Consider the following 24,648-nt stretch of genomic DNA (forward strand, 5'->3'; position numbering starts at 1 on the left):
TTTACAAATAAACCTACTTTTTCTTAGACGATTAAAATACTTTATCTCTTTTTATGATTAAATAGCATGAGTCTAACTATAAAAGAAAAGATGGTTAAACTGATGAATCTTAAATATGTATATTAATGTATTTATATACATAATATACATATTTAAGCCCTGAATTATTTAATAATTATTTTTTAATACTTAATTTATTAATAAATAAACACATCATGAACAGAACTGTCCTGTATAGATCACTCACAATTTAAATACAATAAGAAATATACTATACCTAATTCATTGCTTAGCAATATTTCACGTAATTACTATAAAGAATATATTTGTAGATTACTTTTTTGTAATAAATTTATTTAGATTTTTTTAGTTGATATTTATATATTGTATATATTTATACAATATATAGTTTGTTAGATATACACTGTAATAATTCTATTAAGTCAAATTTAAACTTAAACTAAGAAGCCGCGCAATAATGCATCTTAAGTGTTTCTCAATTTCTTAAGAATCTAAAATAATTTTAAAATAAGTCTCTTAAGATAGTTCTTATGGACCTAATAAATAATCTGGTGCTACAATAACAGTATCAAAAAATAATCCACACTAAATAATCCGTCAGGACTCTCACTCCCTTCAAGAAAATCACAAATATCCGATAAAAATAATTATTTGATGTTGTGTAACTTAAGTTGAATAAACTAGTTAGCTAAAAATAGATACCGAGAGTTTTAATTATATAACTTAAGACGTTTCTCGAAACGTTCTACACACCATCATTGAACACTAATCTAAAATGCAATTCAAGATCACTTACAAATATAATAAGCAATAACCATAAAATATTTTATTGTAAAGTTTTGCATTTATTTGTAAACGATCTTGAAATAAATTCTGGAGGTTACTGTTCAATAACCATTTATTTTATAACAATGTGGACTATATTATGTAGCAAAAGTTAATCACATATGTTTATCAAGTATCGGTCGTCCGTCAGTGCTTTAAGAAATTAGAAAAACTCACTTGTATAAGCAGTGTTGGGTGTGTACGTGGTGGGATCCTCGAACATCTCCAGGTAGTATCTTCCGTCCGAGGGCGTCTTGTCCGAATAGCGGCGCCCCTCGGGCGCCCTGTCGCAGGTGAGGGCCTGGGTGGCCACCACCAGGGCTCCCAGCATCCATAGCCGTGCCGCCATAGTGGTGGACCCTCTCGAAAGGGACCCCACGGCCGCACAGGCCATAAAACCGGGCGCCGATTGCAGCGCTAAAAGCTCTCTGTAACAAATAAAAAAGGACGCCTTTTATCAAAAAGCATTAAATAAGCTATAAAAATAAAAAGGGGTCGCGCGCGCGAGCAAATAAAAAAAGAGTTGAGGGTATCAAACGCGGACGAGTTTCAGACGTGTTTATATATTTGTATATACGGTTAGATATCATTCTCTTTATACGTTTTACTACTACCTTTCGCATATATAGTATAGCTATATAGAGCTTCGAAACCCATCAAGCTGATGATATTATTTTAGGACCCTCATTTTTTTAAAACGCTTAAGTGTGCAACGTTTTCAATTACATCAAAGTATTTAATTAACTTATTTAATATTATAAATTATTTAACAGTATTGCTATGCTGAAGCAGAAGCACCTTATCGATTTCTACTACGATAGTCTTTATTTTTAGCACAATGTATTGTGGCGTTTTTACTACAAAACGCAATACTTTGTTCTCTAATTTCTAAACAGATTCAGTCTGTATATTTATTCAACATCCCAATAATTTGTAATATAAATATAGGCTTTAAAAATTGTCGGTATATCATATATTTAATATATATATATATAGTATACTCTCGTTTATAAGGGTGCGATTTATCCGGTTTGCGAATTATCCGTGCTTAAATTAAATTTAGTTTAACAAATTTGCAATCATCTAAAGAGCGTTTTACTGGCATATGTTGCGGAAATCCTTGTGGAACGCATAAAATAATTATTCAGGTGATTGAAAAAGCAAAAACCTAGATCATTTAAGGATACAGAAATAAAAAATATTATAATCAAAAAGGAGCATGGATGGAAAATCAATAGAAAGCCAAATAGGTTCTTGAAATGAGAGATGTTTTCATAAAGAGATTCCACAGAAAGCATTATTTTTAATAAATGATGCTCCTCAACCGAATGAAAGCATATTGAAAAGGAACGATGGTCTTATAGTTGCAAAATATTAACCGCCTAATGTTACAAGTTTAATTCGACCTTTGAAACAAGGTGTTATATCATCAATGAAACGGCTTTTAGAAACTGGAAAAAAATTACTACATTCGATGCCATACATGAAATAGCACAATCTTGGTCAAAAGTAAAGCCAGTAACACTTTTTCAATCGTGCAGAAAGATTTTTCTTAACATGTGAAAAGACATGTATTTGATTCTGAAGAGACTGGCAAATGCTACTTATGAAATATGCAGATAAATGGAAAATGTTGATCTCAAAAAAATCAATTTAAATGATCTGTGTTTTTAATGCTTAAATGATGCGAATATTGTCATATAGAAACAGAAGAGGAAGGGAGTGATAATGTGAACACATGTGAAGAAAATACTAATAATTACGTTAGTCATAAGACTAACTATGACTATTACTATAAAGATATTCTAAAATTATTTTGATTTTTAACAAACGAAATTTTTTTTTCTAATAAATAGAAAAATTACAACCTGTATTGTAAACATTTTATACACATTATGAAATCATATAAATATTGATATTTTGGATTATCTGTGTTTTTTAATTATCTTCAGCATTAGCCCGTTTTCACGTGCTTACGTTTAATTTATCCATATTCGTTCTATTGCATCTTCAAGTATACGGTTTCCCACAGGTACTTTACAGTATTGGCATGCGATACGACATTTTGATTCATTGTTATTGTTAACAGAACAATTATTTTATTTGTAAATTGCGATACAATCAATTTAATACTTCTACCATTCTAATAATTATTAAAATTGAAATAAATCCAAATAATTATTTTGAAAGCGTAACCCTATCCAACTCATGGAAATTATCTTGTATGTAAGTCTACACGGATAAAGGAAATTGTTTTTGTGATATATTCCAAAAACTTTCAGCATACCCATTTGACCGACAATCAAGAACAAAGTGTGGGTTTCTCCGTTTTGTTTTGTTACCACTTTCACGCATACATACGTTACGTGTACCACGTAACTCAATACATGGCCACGTAAACAACGTTCTCTTCAGAGGTAGCTTTCGCGTAAAATAGCTGACGCAGGCGACATGATGTGGCCAATATATAGTATATGTACGGTAAACAATGCACGTTACATAATAACCGACATAATTGAAAGTCCAGACGCAATACGGCCCGTCCCCGAAGTGGATCAGCTCATTCAATTAGGATTGGGTCTTGGCAACCCACACTCTGCCGCCTACGATTTCACCCTTGCTCGAAGGGGTCTTTTAGAAAACTCGGTATAATGCGACCTATGAAACACGAGAGCGCGGACACTCGAGGGAGACGAGCTTTCTAACCGTCTAATGGCGAAGGTGCCAGACGAATAACAATACATAGTAACTTATTGTGTTTAATGGCTAGCTTTATTAACAAAGTGTGGTATTATATTTTTAATCGAAGAAGCTTTGAAACAAACAGTCGTATTAAGTTATATGCTTCTACAAATCGAGCAGCTTAGATTTGATAAAAAAATTAAAACCTAAAGTTAAATATTGTAGCGGAAGCGTTATGGTCTGAGGTTACATGGCAGCAGAAGAAGTAAGAAACCTATACACCTGCGAGGGAAGTATGAATAGTGATATTTATATTTCAATGTTTGTATCCATTTTAATGGAATTATACTGAAAAATGTTTCAAAGCATATACCACGCTATCATCCGATTCCAGTATGAAAACGCTCCGTGCCATACTTCGCTAAAAATATTAGAAACTCTCGGCCACTTTAAACTTTATTTATTATTTTTAATTTGTATAAAATTCGAGTAACGATATAATTAATTATGCATATTAAGATGTTTTCGGCGATAGCTATAAAGAGCTGAGCCAATTTATATAGGATGGTATACCTATTTTTAGGCGTATGTCGCTAATATTTTTTTATACAAATTCCAAGAAATTCTTCAAAACTCATGCACCTGCAAGTGGCTGAGCCCTTTGTATTTTAATGATATCTTGGTATATTTTGAAAAAATATTTATTGTGTCATTGTGTTGAAATTGTTTAAGCCCTAGGATATGGAAATAAAGAAAAACGAAGCAAGCATTTAAACATTAATTTCATATATAGTCCAAAAACGAGTACATCAAATTTTCAAAAAATAATAAAAATATACATTGCTAGGCAATATGATAAAATAGTACTTAAACTTTTCGCTATAGTTCCTAAAAGTGAATTATCTCTACGGCCCCTGTGTGTGAAAGGTTACGAAACTATGTCAAATGCCATTATGAAACTTTTTTAACTTGGTGTTTATTTAAATTAAAATCACAGTGATTTCGCTCAGATTTTTTCTACTGAATTACTAAAAATTACAATTAGTGACAAATCACTGCTTTAAGTCTATTATTTAGTAGCCTTACGAATATATAAAACGAAAAAAAAACGTTCCAAAATCTTGTGTCTTAGATTTCGATTTACAAATTTTGGGTTCTTAAGTCGGTGCTGCAAGCATGAGTGTATTTACAAAAATAAAGGCTGTTGCTCATCCACAAATGTTTTTCAGTCACTGTTTTATCCACAGAGAACCCCTAGCTGCGAAAAAGATTTTTTTTGGACTAAGCGCAGTAAGCAAGAACATTAATGAAATTTGCAGTCGAGCTATGAACTCCAAGCTTTCCGGACAAGAAAACGAAATTGCAACACCAACATCTCTTTTTACACGCAAAAGTGCGCTGGCAATCCAAAGGAAGGATTTTTTATGATTTAATTAACTGATAAATTAAATAAAATAGTTTTTATGAGAGCAAAACTTGGCTTGCATATAAAGCGGATATATTTAGTCTTCTTAATAAATCTAATATTTTTATCCAGGGATTTTCCACATTTATATTGAAAAATAAAATGAATGCGTTTAAAAAAAGTAAGCTCTTTGGGATAGACACGAACAAGAAGAACACACAAAAATGCTTCTACTTTTAAAATAATTTTAATTGCTGCTAACGTAAACCAGATTTTAAAAAAAGTTGCCAAAGGCTTGAATACAAAACTTTAATTAATATTTCAATGATAAAAATGATCTTTTTAAAGGCAATATGGATTAATAATTACTTTATAAGACATACATTTATGAGCAATTATTACTCAAGACTCAAATCGTACTATATAATTCATATTCTGTATTACTGCGTTATTGGTCCGCGATATGTTTCTCATAATTCGAGTGGTCCGCATGTGTAAAATGGTTAAGAAACACTGGCCTGGAGAGTTGTAAGCTTAAATCTTAAAACAGATTGTCACAGTCAGAATATTAAGCTTTTCAACGAACTTGCTAAACACAAAGATGCTTACGGCGAAAGATACGAATCACAGTTCTTGTGAAATACGCATATTTTTGTAGTATGTTTTTCTGTTATTGTACAAGTATATTTCGTTTACAGCATCGTCGTTGTTTATTATCAGTTAGTCAAGCTTTCTCTGATTTTAAACTGATTTCAGTTTTAACTATGGTGAAATATAGCGTATACATTTTAAAAGGTTATCCGCGCCCTTATTACTGTTTGAGGGTGCCAGAAAACTAGAGCGATAAAGGTTTACTCGCAGTACAATAACGCCTTTCTTTAATGGCTAGGTTAATGGATTCGCCACAATTATATTTGCTATACATAGTTATTTTTATCACTGATTTATAATGAGCATATTGTGTTGAATGAAACTTAAGCGCAAGCAAAATATTTATGTTGCGATAAATGCTAATGGAATCTATATTTTTTTCCACAACTTGATATTAATATACGTAATGTAATTTAATATAAAAAAATGTTAAATTACACAAAAATGCTTATTAAACATATATTATTTTACGCACAATAAATAAAAATATTTTTAAATCAATAAAAAATTAATAAAATAGCACTAAAAATTCAATTGAAAAAGTTTACTACAAGTTTTAATGTTTAAAAATAATAAAAATTAATACAAAATAGGCTGCTTATTTTAGATTATATGTATATGCTCTCAATATATTTGATAACATAAATTAATTTAAAATCATTGTAAATTTCTATGCTTTGTTGTGGTATACAAATCGTTCATAATTCTAGAAACTTTTCTATCCACCCTCGCCCAAAAGCACAAAAACGTAAAAATGTATTTTCGGCGTTGTATGCGTTATGTGTTATTGCTTTTTTCATTATTGTTTATTTCGTATTACCCCCGCGAGGACCACTTCTGAGCGCAAATTCCAATAACTCGCCTTTTATGTCTCTAATAAAATTTTGAACACGTATTCTTGCCAAATCTTTCTGGGGCGTTTTCCGTTCGATGTGCCGACACGTATAATACGTACTGCGATACACAGTGACATACATCGGGTATAGCATATAGGGCGTACGTATACGAACTTTGTGAATGTCTATTCGTTTGGTATTTTGCCGTAAATGAAGACTGACGTGAGACAAAGGGCGACATGTTGGCTTATCGCGAAAAGTCTGACAAGACTTGGGTTAACGCTGTTGTAAGAAACACCCCTTATTTTTGTATACGTATACAAATTTATGTACATTTTGAAGAGAAATTCTGTTCAAAATAATCCAAAAATGCTTTTCATTATTTCTAACGCATTCTTGCCAACAGCCTTTGTATAAATTATTTAATAAAACTTGAAATATGTATTTAGGCACATTTATAAATTATATACTTGATTATATTACTTTAATTTACATATAAATATTTTACACATTGAAAATTTCGAATTTAGACTAGAAATAAAATTGTGGATTAGTTTACACATTTTAAAATATAGTTAACGCGTTAGTTAAAGTGCATAATATGATAATAAATATATAGTATTTAACATAAACATATATATGCAAGTATGTTTTAATATTGTGGTATATATATAATATTTATTAAATAACAAATTAAATGAATTATTTGCACCTTAATTATTCATTTTATGTAAAAAAATATAATTTGTATTATTTCTAAATATCTCCGAATTGTTCCTTACTAGAATTTCACAAGTAATGTTATCTCAAAACCCGAGATATACTTCTAGGAAATATAAAATATCAAGAACCGCTATAAATCTAATCTCAGATAATTTTAATCTTGTCAATCAATTCTTAGTAACTTAAGAATATATTAATATATATATATTATATATTCGAGTGGGAATGAGAGTCGTAATTTATATGTTGCCTATATATACATATATGTGTATGTAATATCAAGAATCAATGTTTGACTTGTCACATTGCTTTACTTAAAATACAATAACGTACATATTTAATCAATACTCTACTAAAAATTATATGTATTTAATTTGTGAAAATTTAAGTAAAATTTCATTTTTATTTCGGTCATGTCTTTGTTCTATATATATTAAGCAATGCACATTTATCAGTTGATAATTAAACTAGAATATTAGAACTCGACTTATTTTGATTGAACCTTAAGAAAAACAATCAACATATAATGAAAATTAAAAAAAACATTAAGTAATTGGTACTCCATCAAACATCTGCACTTTAAGAAACATATTTATTTAAAATAACTATTCGCTTAATCCTATTCCTTTTTTTTTTTTTTTTTTTTTAAATGTTTATTTCAAAAATAATTTAGTTTTATACAAGTTATAAATTACATGTTTCTGGCTTTTAGCCATTATCATGTTTACAAGCGAAATTACAATAGTTTAAATAAAAATAGAGACAACAATATGCAATATTTAATAAGTAAAATTTAAGGAGAAAATACTAAAACCTTTATACAATAAGAAAAAGAAAATAAAATAAATAAAATATAAGATACATAATTAAAAATAACACTTACGAACTGGGGCTATTGAAGTCGTGGTTACAGATTTGCTATCAAAGGATTATGTGCTTAGGCATTTTATGTTTATACTTGAAATTTAGTGTGACTTTGTCATAGTTACCAATTTTTGCAATTAATTTATTATTATGTTCACGCGAGATATTTTTGTAATAATTTATCGTATTAGTAATAATGTGATTTTTAATTGTAGGTATAGAATATCGAGTGTGGAGTTTCTTTAAATTAGTATAATATGGGGTGTTATAAATTATTTTTACAGCTTTATTTTAATCCTATTCCTTATATTAGTACTACTGTATGCGATACGCATGTCAATCTTTGGTTAACCTTAAACTTATGAGGAGTATCGCCGTACATGTACGGTAGTCGATCTTTCACCGTTTTGAGGTACATTTACATATATAACTGACAAAATAATAATTGAAATAATTTGAATTAATATAAATGATATCTATAGCAATTAATATCGAAAAATTAAAGAGTAAGAAATAAATTAACGTAACAAAAAAATATTTTGTATTAATTTTATAAAAATATTGAAAGCCACTGTATTGACATAAATAAAAATTCACAAAAGCTAAATAATGTACAACAAATATTTAAAATAAATTAACGAAATATAATAATAGAAAACTGTTGAAATAAATTATTATAAGACACGAATACCAAAATGTAGTAAAATAAATCAAAACAATAAAATATTGAGAATCACTGATTTCTTTTTCTATAATTTACTACAAATTTAATATGAAATAATGATTAATCAACACCATCAGAAATAATTATATAAATAAAAATACGTAAAATTAACTCACTCATATAATAATATGAGACGATTGATAATGATGTTGCTTTAATCGATAACAGGGAATCAAAAACATAACATAAATTATTTGTTTTCATGCCTATCGACTTCTTTATACTCGAATCGTAGAGGAAATTGTCAATAACAGCTCTTGATACTTAACATTATTAATATTTTTAACGAGATCAAGATAAAAAAACATATTTTGGCATTAAATGAGTAGCAGTCAAATTTATTTCTAAACTGTGAATTTTCAAACAAAACAAACAGTAAAATTGCTCAAAAATTGTAGAATGAATTAACGCACTATAATAGGTGACACGTCATAAATGTATGTTTATGACATCGAAACGTATGTCAAATCATCGCAATAAAGAGTCCCGAAGCACAACATGTTTGATTTATTATTAGAATTCCCCTTACTGTTTGCTTCAATTATACCACTGAATCATATACCAGTTATTTCCTCCTGCGGATTTTTTCCACAAATAAAGTGGATATTAAAAGGACAACGTTTTGCGACCATAGAAAAAATGTGATCTGAAGACGAAAAATAGTGCATTTCACAATTATTCGTTGACATATGTATTTTATATCCGTTAAATGCTACTTCGTAGTGAACAATATCAATATTGATGATTAAAAATGCTTATGTGCTCTACATTTCTGCATATATAGTAAAGAAACCCTGCAGTATGTTTTTCTAATATTAAATATAGACGTCACATATATTTAATTTGAAAGTTATACTACAATACATATATTTTAATAAAATATAAAAAATATATTATTACTTTCATAGCCTATGTTTATTGGCACTAAAATAATTCAATTTGAGCACTGGATCTCGTATCGAAATAATCAAATTTCGATTCAAGACGTCTAGAAATGATTCGATTGCTATTCGGTCCTACAATACCTGATATACGACACGTGTATCGATGTTTCATATATTAGATATGTTAGATATTACTAAGATAAAATTAACCAGGTTTTCCAATAGCACCGCTAAATTTTATATAAACCGACATAAACATGTACAAATATAACATAACGTAGTCCATGTTGCGATAGTGGTTTTTACGAAATTGGTCGCAAAATGTATTAGGCGGATATCGGATTTCCATTTTAAGACGAATATTGAATGCGAGCGCCATTTAGCTCTTATCATAATCGACATTTGGTTGGATAATGCATATTCGATAAAAGGAACGCTAGGATAAACATAAATCATGGCGCAGATTGTGGTCTGGTTTCGTTTCAGTGATATGTTTACATTGACAGCTTTTTTATTGTAACGTTTGCATAAGTGATTTTAAATGTCGGTTTAAATCGTATACAATGGGTAGGATTTAAATAATTGTGATCCTATACTAATATAATTAAATGGTGCTTTTAAATCATGACTACCTGAGCAATATTTAACTATCACCCCACCCTAGAACTAACCCTAATTCTCTCCCATATTTTATTTTAACAAGAGCATCAAAAAGCTAATTTGAAAATGACTTTTAGTATTCGATAAGAATAGCTAGATTAATATAAATTTATTTTCCTGGGACACATTACTTCGGCTGCGACAATCTAGCAATACTTAATTAATTCAGTATCAATAAATTGATTTTCAATATTAATTAATAAATAAGCTACAAGTTATCTAACTTTAGTTATATCCTCACTCTCCTTTTTTTCAAATTTCGCGAAAGAATTCGCTGTAATGAAAAATTCCGTCTTGAACTTTCAGATTTTTCTGATGTTGTTTTTTTTCAAGTTTTAAATATCGTATCGAGTGCTTAATCCGGTAATGACGATATATCTTGTATTTTTAGTACATATATAAGATCATTTTACAATAAATGTTATGTTTTGTCATCTTATTTGATAACAAAATTATTTACATTCCACATTGTGATATATAAAGTCCAGTATCTTTTTTACTGGCTTGAAAGTGACATAATGAATATCTATAGGTAATAAAATGAGAATAAAACATCGTTAAAACGTTACACGGGAAATTAAAGACACGGTCGAATTATAACTGCGTAACGTCACAGTGGAATTCGAAGCAATAGGAACACCACATACAGTCATATCTTGCCACTCCTTGTGAAACTCGCACACTTAATCGCCATAACCACGATAATAATAATCAATGTAACAAAAGAGTGTAACTGAATGGACCACACAATAGCCCTCGTTACGTCCAAGGAAAAATTGGTAACACATAAATAACACGTTATAATTACCCTCCGATGCATAGAAAGAACATTTCTTTGCTGTGTGACGGTCCTAAAAGATACCGTTAATCACATTAAACCGTTACACAATTCGTCCTCCAAATATGTCCTTAAAGCAAATGTCACTTTCTAAAGGCGTGAACATATTTTGTTGATCAAATAAACGAGTGCAACATTAACTGAATGGTCGCTGCATGGTTATGATTCATCAGTGAGTTGTGCAACCCTTAATACTTAAGGCTGATATCCAATGATTAGAAGACAGACGGTGGACCACACGCAGAGACTCATAGAGAAGAACGGACATCGACTACACCAGCGCTGTCACAACTACAAGACCTCAGAAGACCATCCACTGGATATCATCCCTCCGCTAGCTTCTCCACCACCGCTCAGAGAATAACGATACTCGCCCACCATAGTTTGTCGCGATATATATATTATTATACAATAAACTAATACTGAAATAAAACAAATTTAAATGAAAATATTAAGCTGTTTTCTTAAAATTTAGTTAATAAGCTATACCTATTTATATATTTTACCACTAAGAATTATTGATTTAATTTATTAAATGTGACACTATTTTTCTTAAAAATCACACAATTTTTTCCGTAAAAATAGCTATTTGATATATATTTAAATTGAATAAAATATTCAACACATTCGCATAATAAAAATAAATTAAATAAAATATTATAAATAAATATATAAATATTTTAAATTAAATTAAATATTAATAACACATTCGCATAATACGGATTAAATTTAATAATTTTCAGTAAACTAATCTATTAAATTATAAATTATGTTGAAGCATAAATATTGTGTTGTGTTACTATTTTTTTTATATCATATTAAGTTCTACTTATTTTAGCAACAGCGTTAAGTCTCTACGGTTAATTATTTTCAGTAATTTCCTGATTTAGATTAAGAGATTTGTGACCGTATTAAATCCGCGCTTAACTAAATAGGATGACGGAAGTGCAATCAAAAACTTTATTTGCGATAGCTCTATAATTCATTATAAAATGTTCTATGAAATATAAATTGTCGATATTTTAATTTAATTTGTAATTATTCGCTTAATTGCAATTCATTAAAAGGATATTTTCACATCGATATGAAGTGCTCTGAAATGTTGACTATAAATTAGAACACCATTATCACGTTTTCCACAATGAAAAATTTCAGAAAGTGGTAAAATTATTCACTAATAAAGAAAGAACAGTCATGGCTTTGAACAAATGAATAAATAAGTATTTTTGACGTATACTTCTGCTTTACTGTAGTGAGTGTGTTTGTGTGATCAAGTATTTCACATCATCCTATTACCCGCTCTTGCTCTTTGGCGCCCACATGATTGCAGTAGTGCATACTACTACTCATATATTAAACAGAATCTGCGTCTCAATTATCGCGTGCCAAAGCAACGTTACCAAAATGAATCAAAAGTTATATTACAACGATAATTATAAAACACCCTGTACGCGTATATGAGAAGAGCGCTCTATACTCAAACGCCTAGAGAAGGTGTTTTTACGTAATATCGTCGGCACCCAACCGCGTGAAATATGTTTTCTGTTTTTTGATAGTTTCCCGTGACGTTTCAGTAGCATGGACCCCCGTAGAGTCTGAAGGCCCACGAACGCGGGCGTGAATTTGCTAATATCGAACCTAATGCTCTATCATAAATCATAAAGATGGTACGAACCCGTAAGCATTATTGTACACAGCGATAAAAGTGTAAAGGGAAAACGGCAATAAAACAATCCGCAACTATTACAAGACAAATAGGCAATGAAGCCAAGAAAAATTATCCACTATTATGGTCGCTATTATTTAGCGGTGCCTCGCTTATTCCGCAGACCATCGTTTATCTTCTGGCAAAACAAAGTGCCCGCATACAGTGTCTTGGTGTGGGCTTTTATATTTATTAACTTTTGCCTATGGGATTTGTACAAATTATAACTAAAAATCGTTTCATGAAAAAACGTATTTCTTAGTAATTAAGTACTGGTAATTAAACTCAAAATATTATAGAATATTCTCAATTTACCAGTAATCTTATGTAGTCAAGTGCAGCAATTAAAACAAGTAATCTCGGTTGTTGTTAAAATTGGAAAAAAAATTCTAACCCTAAGAGGTGTGATTTCGAAGCCAGAAAAACGCCATTGGAAACAAGTAATAATTTTAGAAACACACTGAAAGCACAACAAAGCTTTAAACTCAGATACGTCACGCAGTGTTTTTTGCTTTTATTTACACAAATCATCTTTACGTTTTAAATATATATTAAATAAATATATAAATATTTATCAAATACAATTCAATGGTATTGATATTTTTGTCTAGCAACAAATAATAGTATGTAAATTAAGATAATACAAGATTATTCGTTTCATAGATAATGAAAATTACAAAGCAATATATTACACTTTGCGTCTAAGTGTACAATATTACAAATAAAAAATAAGGCGCGTTAAGCTTGTCAGATTTTCTGCTAAGCGAAAAAAGAATTTTCCTAGATTTATTACTCATAATATTGGCGGGGAAAATGTACAATAAAAAAAGGGGCGCAAATGTACTGGCGGTAGGCATTCTTTATTCGGCTGCAAAGCATTCATTATCTTCTCGGCTCTTTTGTACTGCTCCGTTGGCAGATAATTGGATTAAGGTACCTTTTTATTTACATTAGGATCTTGCTCCGCCGGCTTTTTTACAATTACAACGTGATTCTGAGTGCAAAAAAGGGTTTTGAATATTCAATGTGCGATTTCGATTTATTTTCTCTGGCATGCGTTAAGTTTGATATCTAGAGAATTCAGTTAGCGAAATGTCTTGGCAGATTTGCCAAACAGTCAGTGGGTCAGAAGTGGACTTTAAGTGGAATGGTCCCCTGGCGGCTGAACTCGAACCGTAGACTTTGAATTAAAAAAAATCCCGAACTGTCTACATGGACTCTTCCACGACCAGAGATGTAAACATCTAGATAGGATTCTCCAGATTTTATTTTCGTCGGTAATTGCGGTGATCGGTGATGTTTTTATCGACTGAATTTCGTAGAAAACAACGAGGATTTTTATTATGTTAAACATTTCGTGGACAGGTTTATTAATTATATGTGCTATGGTTATGAAAAATAATAGCATCGTCCAAAAATGTGTTGCTCTGAGATAAAGAATTTATATAAATTTGTTTATTACTAAATTTAAATATAGCATGTTATATAAAAAAATATGACAAACATATAAGGTAGCTCAAAAAAGCGATCGTTATTTTTCCTGATTTAACGTTATTATAATACTTTTTAATTAATATGTTTACGTTTCAATTAACGCACAACTAAATTAATAAATTGCAAAAAATATATAAATTTAGAAAGCAAATTATAATTGCTGAAATATATATTTTTAATTACATAAATATATAATTAACATTCAAATAATTTGTTATAACCACAATAAGAATTGGTTAACACAAATTATTATATTTAGAATTATTATTGAATCTTTGTGGCAAAGAATATATAGAGTATATTTAATATATTTCGCTATAATATCAAATAGACTAATTACATATAATTACATATTACCCAAATTGAGCAGAACCATAAAAATATGTTTAGCTACATGCAAACATGTTCTTGCCATAAATGTGTCATATTTGAGCTTCTAAGTTTGTGCATATTTTATAATTATAAAAATTATTTATATAAATATTAAATGTAGTTCAGTCTAAATATATTTACTTTAAATCAATTAATAAAATAATCAATAACCACAACAATTTATACGAGTATATAACTAATAAATAGTATATTAATATTATATATAACGAACACAATTAAATAGTGATATGATGCCACAAAAACACATCACGACAAATCCCAGCTGCTCCATAGACAACACAGTCGACAATAATACAACTCGACACGCCAGCAAAGACTTTCTGATTTCCACGACCCTACCGTCCGATAGCGGCATTTACATTTCTCTATATATGTGGTAATTTATATATATTTATAAAATAATGTTACTAGATTTTCCGCCATATATTTAACTACAAAATAATAAACTGTCAACCTCAAAACCCGAAAATAGTTTATAATAAATAAAATACTTTAAAGACTTTGATTTTAGTCTGGTGTCTCATTAGTGGTTGTTAATTGTATATACCCCGTTGTAAAGCATTTTCCGAACGTGCTGTTACAATGGAAGATTTACAAATATTAATTTTGAGGTTACGTAATGCATGCCAACAAATTACACACAATATATAATTCTTAGCTAAGGATTTTGATTTATTTACAAATATATTGAGAAAAGTAAAAATAAATTTATATACGTTAAAAATAAAAAAATCTACGAATCATATCCCTCTGTTTTTAAAATCTTAATCATCATTCCCATAATAAAAATTTGTATTTTTGTAGTAATACAAAAATCAAATGCAGTATTTAATTATCTAAATGTCTCATTACTACATTTGCTGTTCTAGACACAACTATTATTATTTTTTCATTTTCTTTGAGACATGTGTTTATTTTATGTAAGTTTAAATCAGTATATATATGGGTACAAAAATAACTTCACTGAAGTTGTTTTATTTTCAGAAAATTAAAAAACTTTTCTTGAGACACATCTGTATTTGAAGTAAGATATAACTTTTAAATTTATTTATAAAATCAAAATTTGACTTATTTTGATAGATGCAAGTTTTATCTGGTCTACATTTCTGAATTTACATATAGTAATATGTCTAACGCTTGACACGTAATATTATGTTAAAAATCAATACGCATATTACCATAAAGTCATGGAGATACATAGAACTCTTATTGTGCATATCGAAAGTTACATAACAAGATTCAAGCGAAAAGTCTCTACTTGGATATTCGAATAGTAGAAAAGTTTGCCTGCAATGAACGTTTACTCCGTATTGTGATACTGTCGTTAGAACGATTTATCGTGCTGTCCAGGAAGTAACGAAATATAACGATACCGATCGAGAAAATGCGATGAAAGAGAGGTACTATTTTATACTTTTTATACGAAAACGATCATGTCACGGGCGCAAAAAATAAAAATTATATATATATGATAGATATATTTTATCATAATATGACGAGTTTTGGCCACCGCTCTCGTTTATATCACTCATACACGTTTCATGAATGGACCGTTCCACATACTGGGATGCTGGCCAAAGATTCGTGACTCAAACGGAATTCCTAGCAGAAATCATTGATCTCAAATTATATGCGTTTTTTTAACGTTACATGCTTTCCAAAAGAGTTTTTATTTTCTACAAAAAATATGTATTTTTTCGGAATGTAATTCATGGAAACGATAACGTCCGGTTGAGGTGAAAAGAATATCTGCGATCTTGTTTCGCGATTTCGAATTTAAAAAATATTGTATACATAATACACAATGCGAGCGACGTAAAAAAACATTCCTTTTATCGTGTTTTGCATAGAGTTGTATGGAATTTTTATCTGAAATGAAATCTTCTTCAGACTTTTGAATTTAGATAGAGATTACGAATAAATTTTCATTTTTACGCTGTATTTCAAATTTCGTGAGCGTTTTTGTGCTTATACCACGAAATATTCGCGTACGGGTGTAATTTAAAAAGTAAATTGCATAAATGATACATATATCTATTTTCATATTCATTTCACTAAAAAAATTTATATTTTCTATCAACCATAAACAATAAAACATGGCTATGTTTTTGATATAAATACTATAATATTTAATATTGAAAGTGACAAGAAGTATAAATTTGCGTATTAAGGAAAATACTGGTAGCTATTGGTTCAAATGACAGTAGCGTTAAAAATACATGAAATAAATCTATTCATTGTTAATAACAAAATAATTGAGAATCATTGTTCCAAAAATCTTCATATAACCCGAGAACAAGTCTAAGTCTACTAAAAGCTTTAATAAAACTTAAATTATCAGGAGAGAAAAATAATAACTGATGAAGACAAATTTTATTTTAATTCCCAACTTAATATCAAAAAAATAATTGAGCTTTAGATTAACTTTAACTACAAGTTTATATATTTTTTCTTATTTTAAATAAATATATGTGTATTTTTATTACGTGGGATAAAAACAATTTCAGTAAACTTATCTTAATATTTTTGGTAAAATTGCTATTATTATTTTTATTCATTAAATTAAACATTACTAAAATAACTATTTTTTAAAGGTAAAAATATTTTTTTTAAATAAAAAATAATATTATTTAAATTTAATTTAGTTGCTATTATAATATTGAAAAAAATAATATGTAATTTGCAAAAATATTTTTTTATTTCAAAAGTTTAATAATGAAAGTATACTTTTCAAGAATGTTTTATAAGTTTATTAAATATAAATTGACAATTTTATCCTTCCTTCTATATTACTACTTTTAAATTTCTTCAATAAAATAATAGCACCAAATAAAAGCTCAGTTTATCACAGAGGTTTATAATTATTTCAAAGTTGTCTTAATATACGAGTATATTCATTTAAAAGTCGCAATGAGCTTTTATTTGACCAGCACAATAGTCGGTGATAAATCTCATATACCTTAATAAGTTTTATAATTAGGAGATCAAAATTAGTGATTATTATATAATTTTAATTCTTATCGATCATCATAGATAAGGTTCTTTTAAATCTGACTAATTTCATAGATGAATACTGTAATGATTTATTTAAATCTAGCTAGATCAAACATATTGGGCATTAAAAAAATTCAGTAATGAGCTACTTTAGCTCATAGAAAAAATTATGTATGTATGTACATATAAAATACAAAACAATATGATAATTTATATAGCACTAATAGTTTCGAATATGGAGTCAAAAATCAGTTTTAAATTAGAGTCAGAATTTTTGTACTTCAATAAAAAACATTGTAGCTAGTGTTTTTTCTCGAGAATAATTACTTTAAAAATCTCAAGAAAAATGGGAAATCTAAAATTCTTATTTCTGTTTAAAAAAATATAAGTGTTTTACAGCAACTGAATTTTTTGTACCGCGAGGGTCCGTTCCGGATGTCCAAAAATAAGCATGCCATTTTGCTAGCTTTTTATATAGGTCGTAAATATTTTAATACCAAAAAAAATTTTTTTGATTTTACTACCTACTAATCGACTTTGTCTTTTCTTTGGCAATCTAGATACTACATAATGATAAGATAAAAAAATCACTTCACGTGAGAATCAGCAGATTACAAAAATGTATTATATATAGGCTTTCCACAGAGTAACGCCATAAAGTTTGCCTGTCGGCGAACTTTAATCTCATGTTTTCAATTATTTGTTTTTTTTTATCTTAACCTGTTATTTATCAAAATTTTCGAAAATTCACAAAAATCGAGAAGTAAGTGAAAATAATAATATTTACTTTTTGAGAAATAAAAAAAAATCGAGAAACCATGATGCCTAATTGTGGCAATAATTTCTTTAAAAAAATTAAGTAGCGTTAAGTCAGCAGTGGAATATATCGAAAACTTACATTCGAATTTCACTTTAAATATTTTTTAAATATTTATTGCGTCTTAAAAATAGAAATCAGCGATTTTTCTAATTTTTCTAATTTTTCTAATTTATAGCTTTTCCAAATCATGCAGACAAACATATGATAATTAATTAGAATCACGTAAGATTACGCATATATGGCTTTAAAAAACTTGGAGTCATGTGTATATAGAGTGTCATATATTATACATATGTATAAACAAAAAATGGTAATAATTACTATAAATCTATAAAATAAGATTAGCTACTTTTTAAGTATGTGTATGTACTTAAAACTAAAAAATTAGTTAGTAATAAATATAGGAAAAATATATAATATAGACTATTTAGAAAAATAAGTTAAAAAATCATTTCCAATGTGTTTATTTTTCAATTTCGTATAAATCCAGTTACTAAATTTCCTAAATTAGATATCATAAAGCACGTCCGCGTCGAATTTTAATTACGAAACGGTTTTAGCACGTGCCCTCCATCGCCAAAGGACCAGTGCCGTTAGCCAACTCACGTATTACAGCATCCGACAAAACAAAGATTATCATCGCGCCCGCGAGAGACAGAGAGAGAGAAAGGGTTCGCCGCCGGCACGGCTAACAAGACAATTAGAAAACAATGGGGCATTATTCAAATTAAGGGTGGCAATTTACTTTTTTTTTCATCATCCCTCGTCCGCGCAATTATGCATCCTCACGTTTTTTCCTCCCTCCACAAGAAGAAAAACGGCCTAATTTTCCTTTGGATTTTTTTTGCTCACTTTGACACCGGCGATAAATAAAAAAAAAACAAGGGCCAGTTTCACCTCTACACACGGCCTTAAGGATCTCGTTTGTACGCCTGGTAACAACCCGGTGAGATATTTATGAAACGTAGGATATTTCGCACGAAAAACTTTTTTCCTTTCTTGTATCATCGACTATACAACTTTCTGCGATAAAACTTGACGTTTGTCACGTATTTTTTTTTGTTCTTGTTCTTGTGAATTTTTGAGCATTCGGCAAAAATATATAATATAAGTCCTAAAGTATCCGGTCTAAGGATAAAATAAAAATGTATTATCATATTTTAATATTGCTCATTTTTATTACAGCACACTTTTTATATCTTTTGAAATATTTTCCACCCATATTTTTATTTTTGATGCTACACATTTTGTTCAGAAATGCTTCAGTGTTTTTATTTGATCCATTTCATATTTTATAGCAATTCCATAAGTTATTATTTCATAGCCATTTAGCACTGCTTGTAAGTAATCATTTCTATAATTAAAAACAGTTCTCTAACAAGTTTTTTGTTCTAGTTTCAATAAGATAAATAATGTTTATGGGTTTATAAATATCATTACAATTTGACAATTTTCTACATGAATATTGATACAATGTTTTTACGATAATAAGCAAAATAAATTTTAATTACGACAAATATACCGTTGACTACTCGGCAAATTAAGACAATAATCTTAAATAATCTGCACTAGGTTTATAATCAACTGATTACAAACTAAGCATTCAAATTGTCAATAAATTTCTCATGCCTAATTTTAGATCTGGATAAAAAGCAAAAGAGCTTTAGAAACTTAAGATATTTTTAATCAAAAACTCAAAATAAATATTTTATCGTGTCGTTAAAAAATCGCATTTCGTTTAAAAGCAATTGTTGGCGTTTTAAAAGCACATTGTTCGATTTATTATATTTTAAAACAAAATTAAGATTACCTTATTCAAGCCACTTCATAAAACTTCTTTTACAGCTACCCACAAGACAGGTGTATTAATACAACGCAAACTCTAGATATGAAACCCAAAATTTAGATTGCGATACTTTTCCGTCTTTTTAAATATTATTAAAAGATATTATGTTTTTTCTAGTTTACTCTACATAGATACAGTATATACGTATATGTTTGTATATTTAAATATTCACATCAAATATAACAATACATTTATAGAATGCTACTAACACACAAGCATGTGTATATTTAAAGTAAGAATAAATAAGTAATATTTTTCAATAAGTAATAAATTAAATTAAATGTATAAATAAGTATTATTACTACATTTGTCAAAAACATGTTTGAGACAAACCACAAATATGCGTACCTAAACATAAAAAGACCAACTGATACTTGTTGCTCTCTGCATTTTAAACATTTTTGTGAAATATTTAATAAGGAATACAATAAATTTAAGTGCTCAGAATATGTAAAAATATATTTTAAGACAAAAATTTGACTAAATCGCATATTTGATTGGTAGTAGGGCTACAAGTTTGACTGCAATAATTAATATATTAGCTACTGTATGGGAGACTAAAATAAAAACGAAATATTGAATTTAAGCTCAAGCAATAGAAGTAACAATACATTTATTATATAAAAAAAGAAGTACATTTTCATATTTTTAATGTAGAGAAATGATTATTAATAAAAAGATACTACAAACAATTAAAGCAATCTTCAATAGTTAAACAAAATTACAAGATTTTGTAAACCTTTTATTTCTGAATTAAAAATGGCTAAAATACCAAAAAAAATATTTTTAACATTTATGTACATTTATTGAACATATTAGAAATTTTAATTTACTTAAGATAACTGTAATATGAAGTCGATTTTCAGTATTTGAAATTGTGTATTAATAGCTTGTGGTTTATATATTATATAGACTGTGGTTTGTCCTAGAAACTGAATTCATTAAGAGCGATATTCGTATAATAATAGTTACATCATAATTAGCTAGCTTACATAATGTTATGGGTGAACCATTAGAATGTTCATGTTTATTTATTTAATTAGTTTTTCAATGATTTAGCAATTGTTCAAAGAGGAAATAATATGAGTTTGTGTAACAAAAGGGTTCAAAACTATAAAATCATTAGATTTCGTACGACACTTAATTTTGATACAAAATTATTTATTATTGAAATAAAAATTAGAAAGATAATAAAGATATGTTTGATAATAATATAAAAATAATTATAGATATTTATAATATATTAAATAAATAGTTGATAATATAAAATATGTTATAATGATTACAGAAAAAAATACGATATTAAGAAAATAATAGAAAAATAGATTTATTATCTAAGATGAGAAATATGCTAATTTTTAATTTAAAAATAAAATAATCTATGATATAGCAGTATTATAGTTGCTCACTTTCACTTTAGTAAAACAATATTATTTGCTCTTAGTGATTTTCATACATATATAATATATTTTATTAACTAAAGCAGATAATTATTAAAAAATTTTTAATGCCATATATGTATAGCTTGATTTTAATTTACCATCATGATATTCCTACATGAGATTAAAAAAATGTAAATTAACCTAATCTGAGATGATCACTCATAATCAATATTATATAATAATAATTTCGACACGATTGAAAGTAAAAAAAGCTTAAGTCCATATGGAATTCTAACCCAAGTTTTCCAGTGCAATATTTAGCGCAATATACAACTCATCCACCGTTTTGATAAAATATATATTAAAGAAATAGTTAATAATATTATATAAAAGAATGTCATATACATCAACGCTATTAAAATCCCACCTGTTTCGTTTTGTAAATAACATTTTTATACGAAGCATCTAATTTTAATATAAACTAAAGAAAAGCTATCAATAATGAAAAAATACACAATTAGTTAAAAACTTCTTAACCTGGACGTTTTCAGATGTAATGTTTTTTATTACGCTAAATTTGATTTATTTTATCGTAATGCTTTCAATAACAAAATTTAAAAGCAAAGCAAAAAATAATTATCAAAGCGAAACCCTTGCGGTTTTATTCGCATTTAACTTGTATTAAAGCTGCACAAGAGTTATAAATTTACAAACACAACCTAAATGTACTCTTTTATATACGCACGTGTGCGACTTCTACCCCGCCGCTCATAATAGGTTATTTTCCGCATCTTTTTCACGTTGTTTCTAGTCGAAACACATAAAGAGCTAATTAGATTTTAAAAGCTTTTTTGGGCTTTGGTACTACGTGTATGGGTTCAAAATTAAAATGGGGAGTCGAAAATCGAAATTGCCCTGTACAGAAACAATTTTATTGGCGAGCCAGCTGCTAACGCCGCAAGGGCGATGTAGCCAAAATTTATGACCCCGATGACTGTGACCTAATGGATATATCGAACAAGATTGGATATGCTAACGAAAAAATATATATGTATATATAGCATAATCCAAAAATATGTTCACGTTTAATCGAAACTAGCGCCATACCGTAACGACTCAGAGTAATGTACGGCCTAGCCAATTAGTTAATAGTGCCCGTACGTGTTCAGCTCGTATTATGATATAGCCATTTTGGTGTGAGACGCCGAGTTTGGTGTTATATTAATGGCTGGGTATGGGAACGTGATATTTTTGTTGGTGAAATTCGTGCTATATTGTATTATCTAGTAACTTATTGCATTGTAAATGAAGACTGATTCTAAAGGTTAAAATCAGAGCATTTGTAATGAATTATAATATAACACTACACTGAAAGCAAATTGAATTAAACCAAAAGTAAAACAAAATATAATACATTACAGTTTAATCCGCAAAATGTGGTTAAACAAAGATCCAACAACTTCTATGTGGTATGCTAACACTAGGAGCAATAATATTAAATTTCACTGTAAACTAGGGAAAAGTATATCAAAAACTTTGTAAAAAGGTCAACTAGAATATATTTGTTTCTTTTTCTATATACATATGTGTTCCTTTTGACTAAAAAATCATCACACATTTTTTTTTAATTTTTACAGATGCATGCGTATAAAAATAAACAATCAAAGTAGTATTATAAAATACATATCCTGACCTTCGTGTCAAGGGTGTTTATTTTTCATTTTAGATAAAGTTATTGCATTTAATTTTGTGAAATAATCGTGATTCTCACGTACGATTTATATGTTACAATAGTTCAGGGGTCAGTAAACTATTTTGTAAAAATTAATGTGAGCTAAAAACCGCTTTAAAAAAATTATATATAAGCACTGGTTTTTCTTGTACTTTAAAATTCATTAGAAACCATGATATCTGCAGCAAAGGCAAATTTCTAAAGCAATTTAGTGTTCGATAATAAAAGCTAAGAACAGGTTATTACATTTAATTTTATTTTTTAATTCTCATTAAAAGCTTATCGTAATTAAGCTATCGAATTTCTGTATGGTAAGAGTAAATCAGAATATTTGACTTTAATTTATAATAATTAAGTAAAAGAACTGAATTTGATTAAATTCACAAGAGTAAATAAAATTCACACAGGACATAACTGGTTTTAGTACACGTGATGAGATGTTTCCCACAAAGCACCTGTTGGAAATAAAACAATGAATAATGAGAAGCTTTGCTCATCTTGAGTTTTTAAAAGCCTTATGTTTTTTTTTTCAACTAAACCTTTAACCTTATTAGCATATATTTTTACTACTATCAAATGTGACACAAATTAGATTTATTTTAAGTTAGATTGTACTTATTTTTGACTATATTATATTCATGCAGACTATTCATGGAAGCTTTAGTCACTTCAAACATAGCATCGAATAAACAACGTGGTTCATTCTAGTAATTTAATTAATAACTAACTGTTCATAGAAACTTCTAAAAAGGGGTACTAACTAAGTTGAAGAAATGAGACCAATCAACATGCTACCGTGTATAGAAAAAATAATAGAAGAAGTAGTAATCAAACAATTAAAGGAATTTATTACTTCTCAAAACATAATATGTGAACAACAATCGGGATTCAGAGAAAAGCATTCGACTGAAACTGCATTACAAGTAGTGATAAATGATTGGCTGTTGGCTAAGGATACAAACAAAATCATTGGAGCAGTTTTCTTGGATTTCAAGAGAGCCTTCGAAACAATAGACAGAAAAATAATGTTAAAGAAATTGGAGAATATAGGTATAAGTGATATAGTTTTAAGATGGTTTAATAATTACTTATATAAAAGAAAACAAAAAGTTAAAATAAATAATGTATATTCTGAAGAGAAATTAGTGTCTTATGGACTACCACAAGGG

The 24,648-nt window shown here is 28.5% G+C and overlaps 1 protein-coding gene and 1 long non-coding RNA gene across 4 annotated transcripts in view; one reads left to right on the top strand and one right to left on the bottom strand.

Annotated features, from left to right (window-relative positions):
- Positions 1-24,648, top strand: part of LOC148237850 (uncharacterized) — a 252,044-nt gene that overhangs the window by 111,269 nt on the left and 116,127 nt on the right. The window lies entirely within an intron of this gene.
- Positions 1-24,648, bottom strand: part of LOC148237852 (spondin-1-like) — a 158,359-nt gene that overhangs the window by 89,021 nt on the left and 44,690 nt on the right. For all 3 annotated transcript variants that reach the window (XM_088205724.1, XM_088205727.1, XM_088205725.1), the window contains exon 2: positions 1,024-1,274. In XM_088205724.1, coding sequence (XP_088061850.1) covers positions 1,024-1,240 — 217 coding nt within the window. In that variant the 5' untranslated portion in view covers positions 1,241-1,274. The remainder of the gene's footprint in view (positions 1-1,023; positions 1,275-24,648) is intronic.

The sequence above is a fragment of the Plectrocnemia conspersa genome, unplaced genomic scaffold, assembly GCF_051122295.1.
Source record: "Plectrocnemia conspersa isolate PC_06_02 unplaced genomic scaffold, ASM5112229v1 ptg000002l, whole genome shotgun sequence".
NCBI lineage: Eukaryota > Metazoa > Arthropoda > Insecta > Trichoptera > Polycentropodidae > Plectrocnemia > Plectrocnemia conspersa.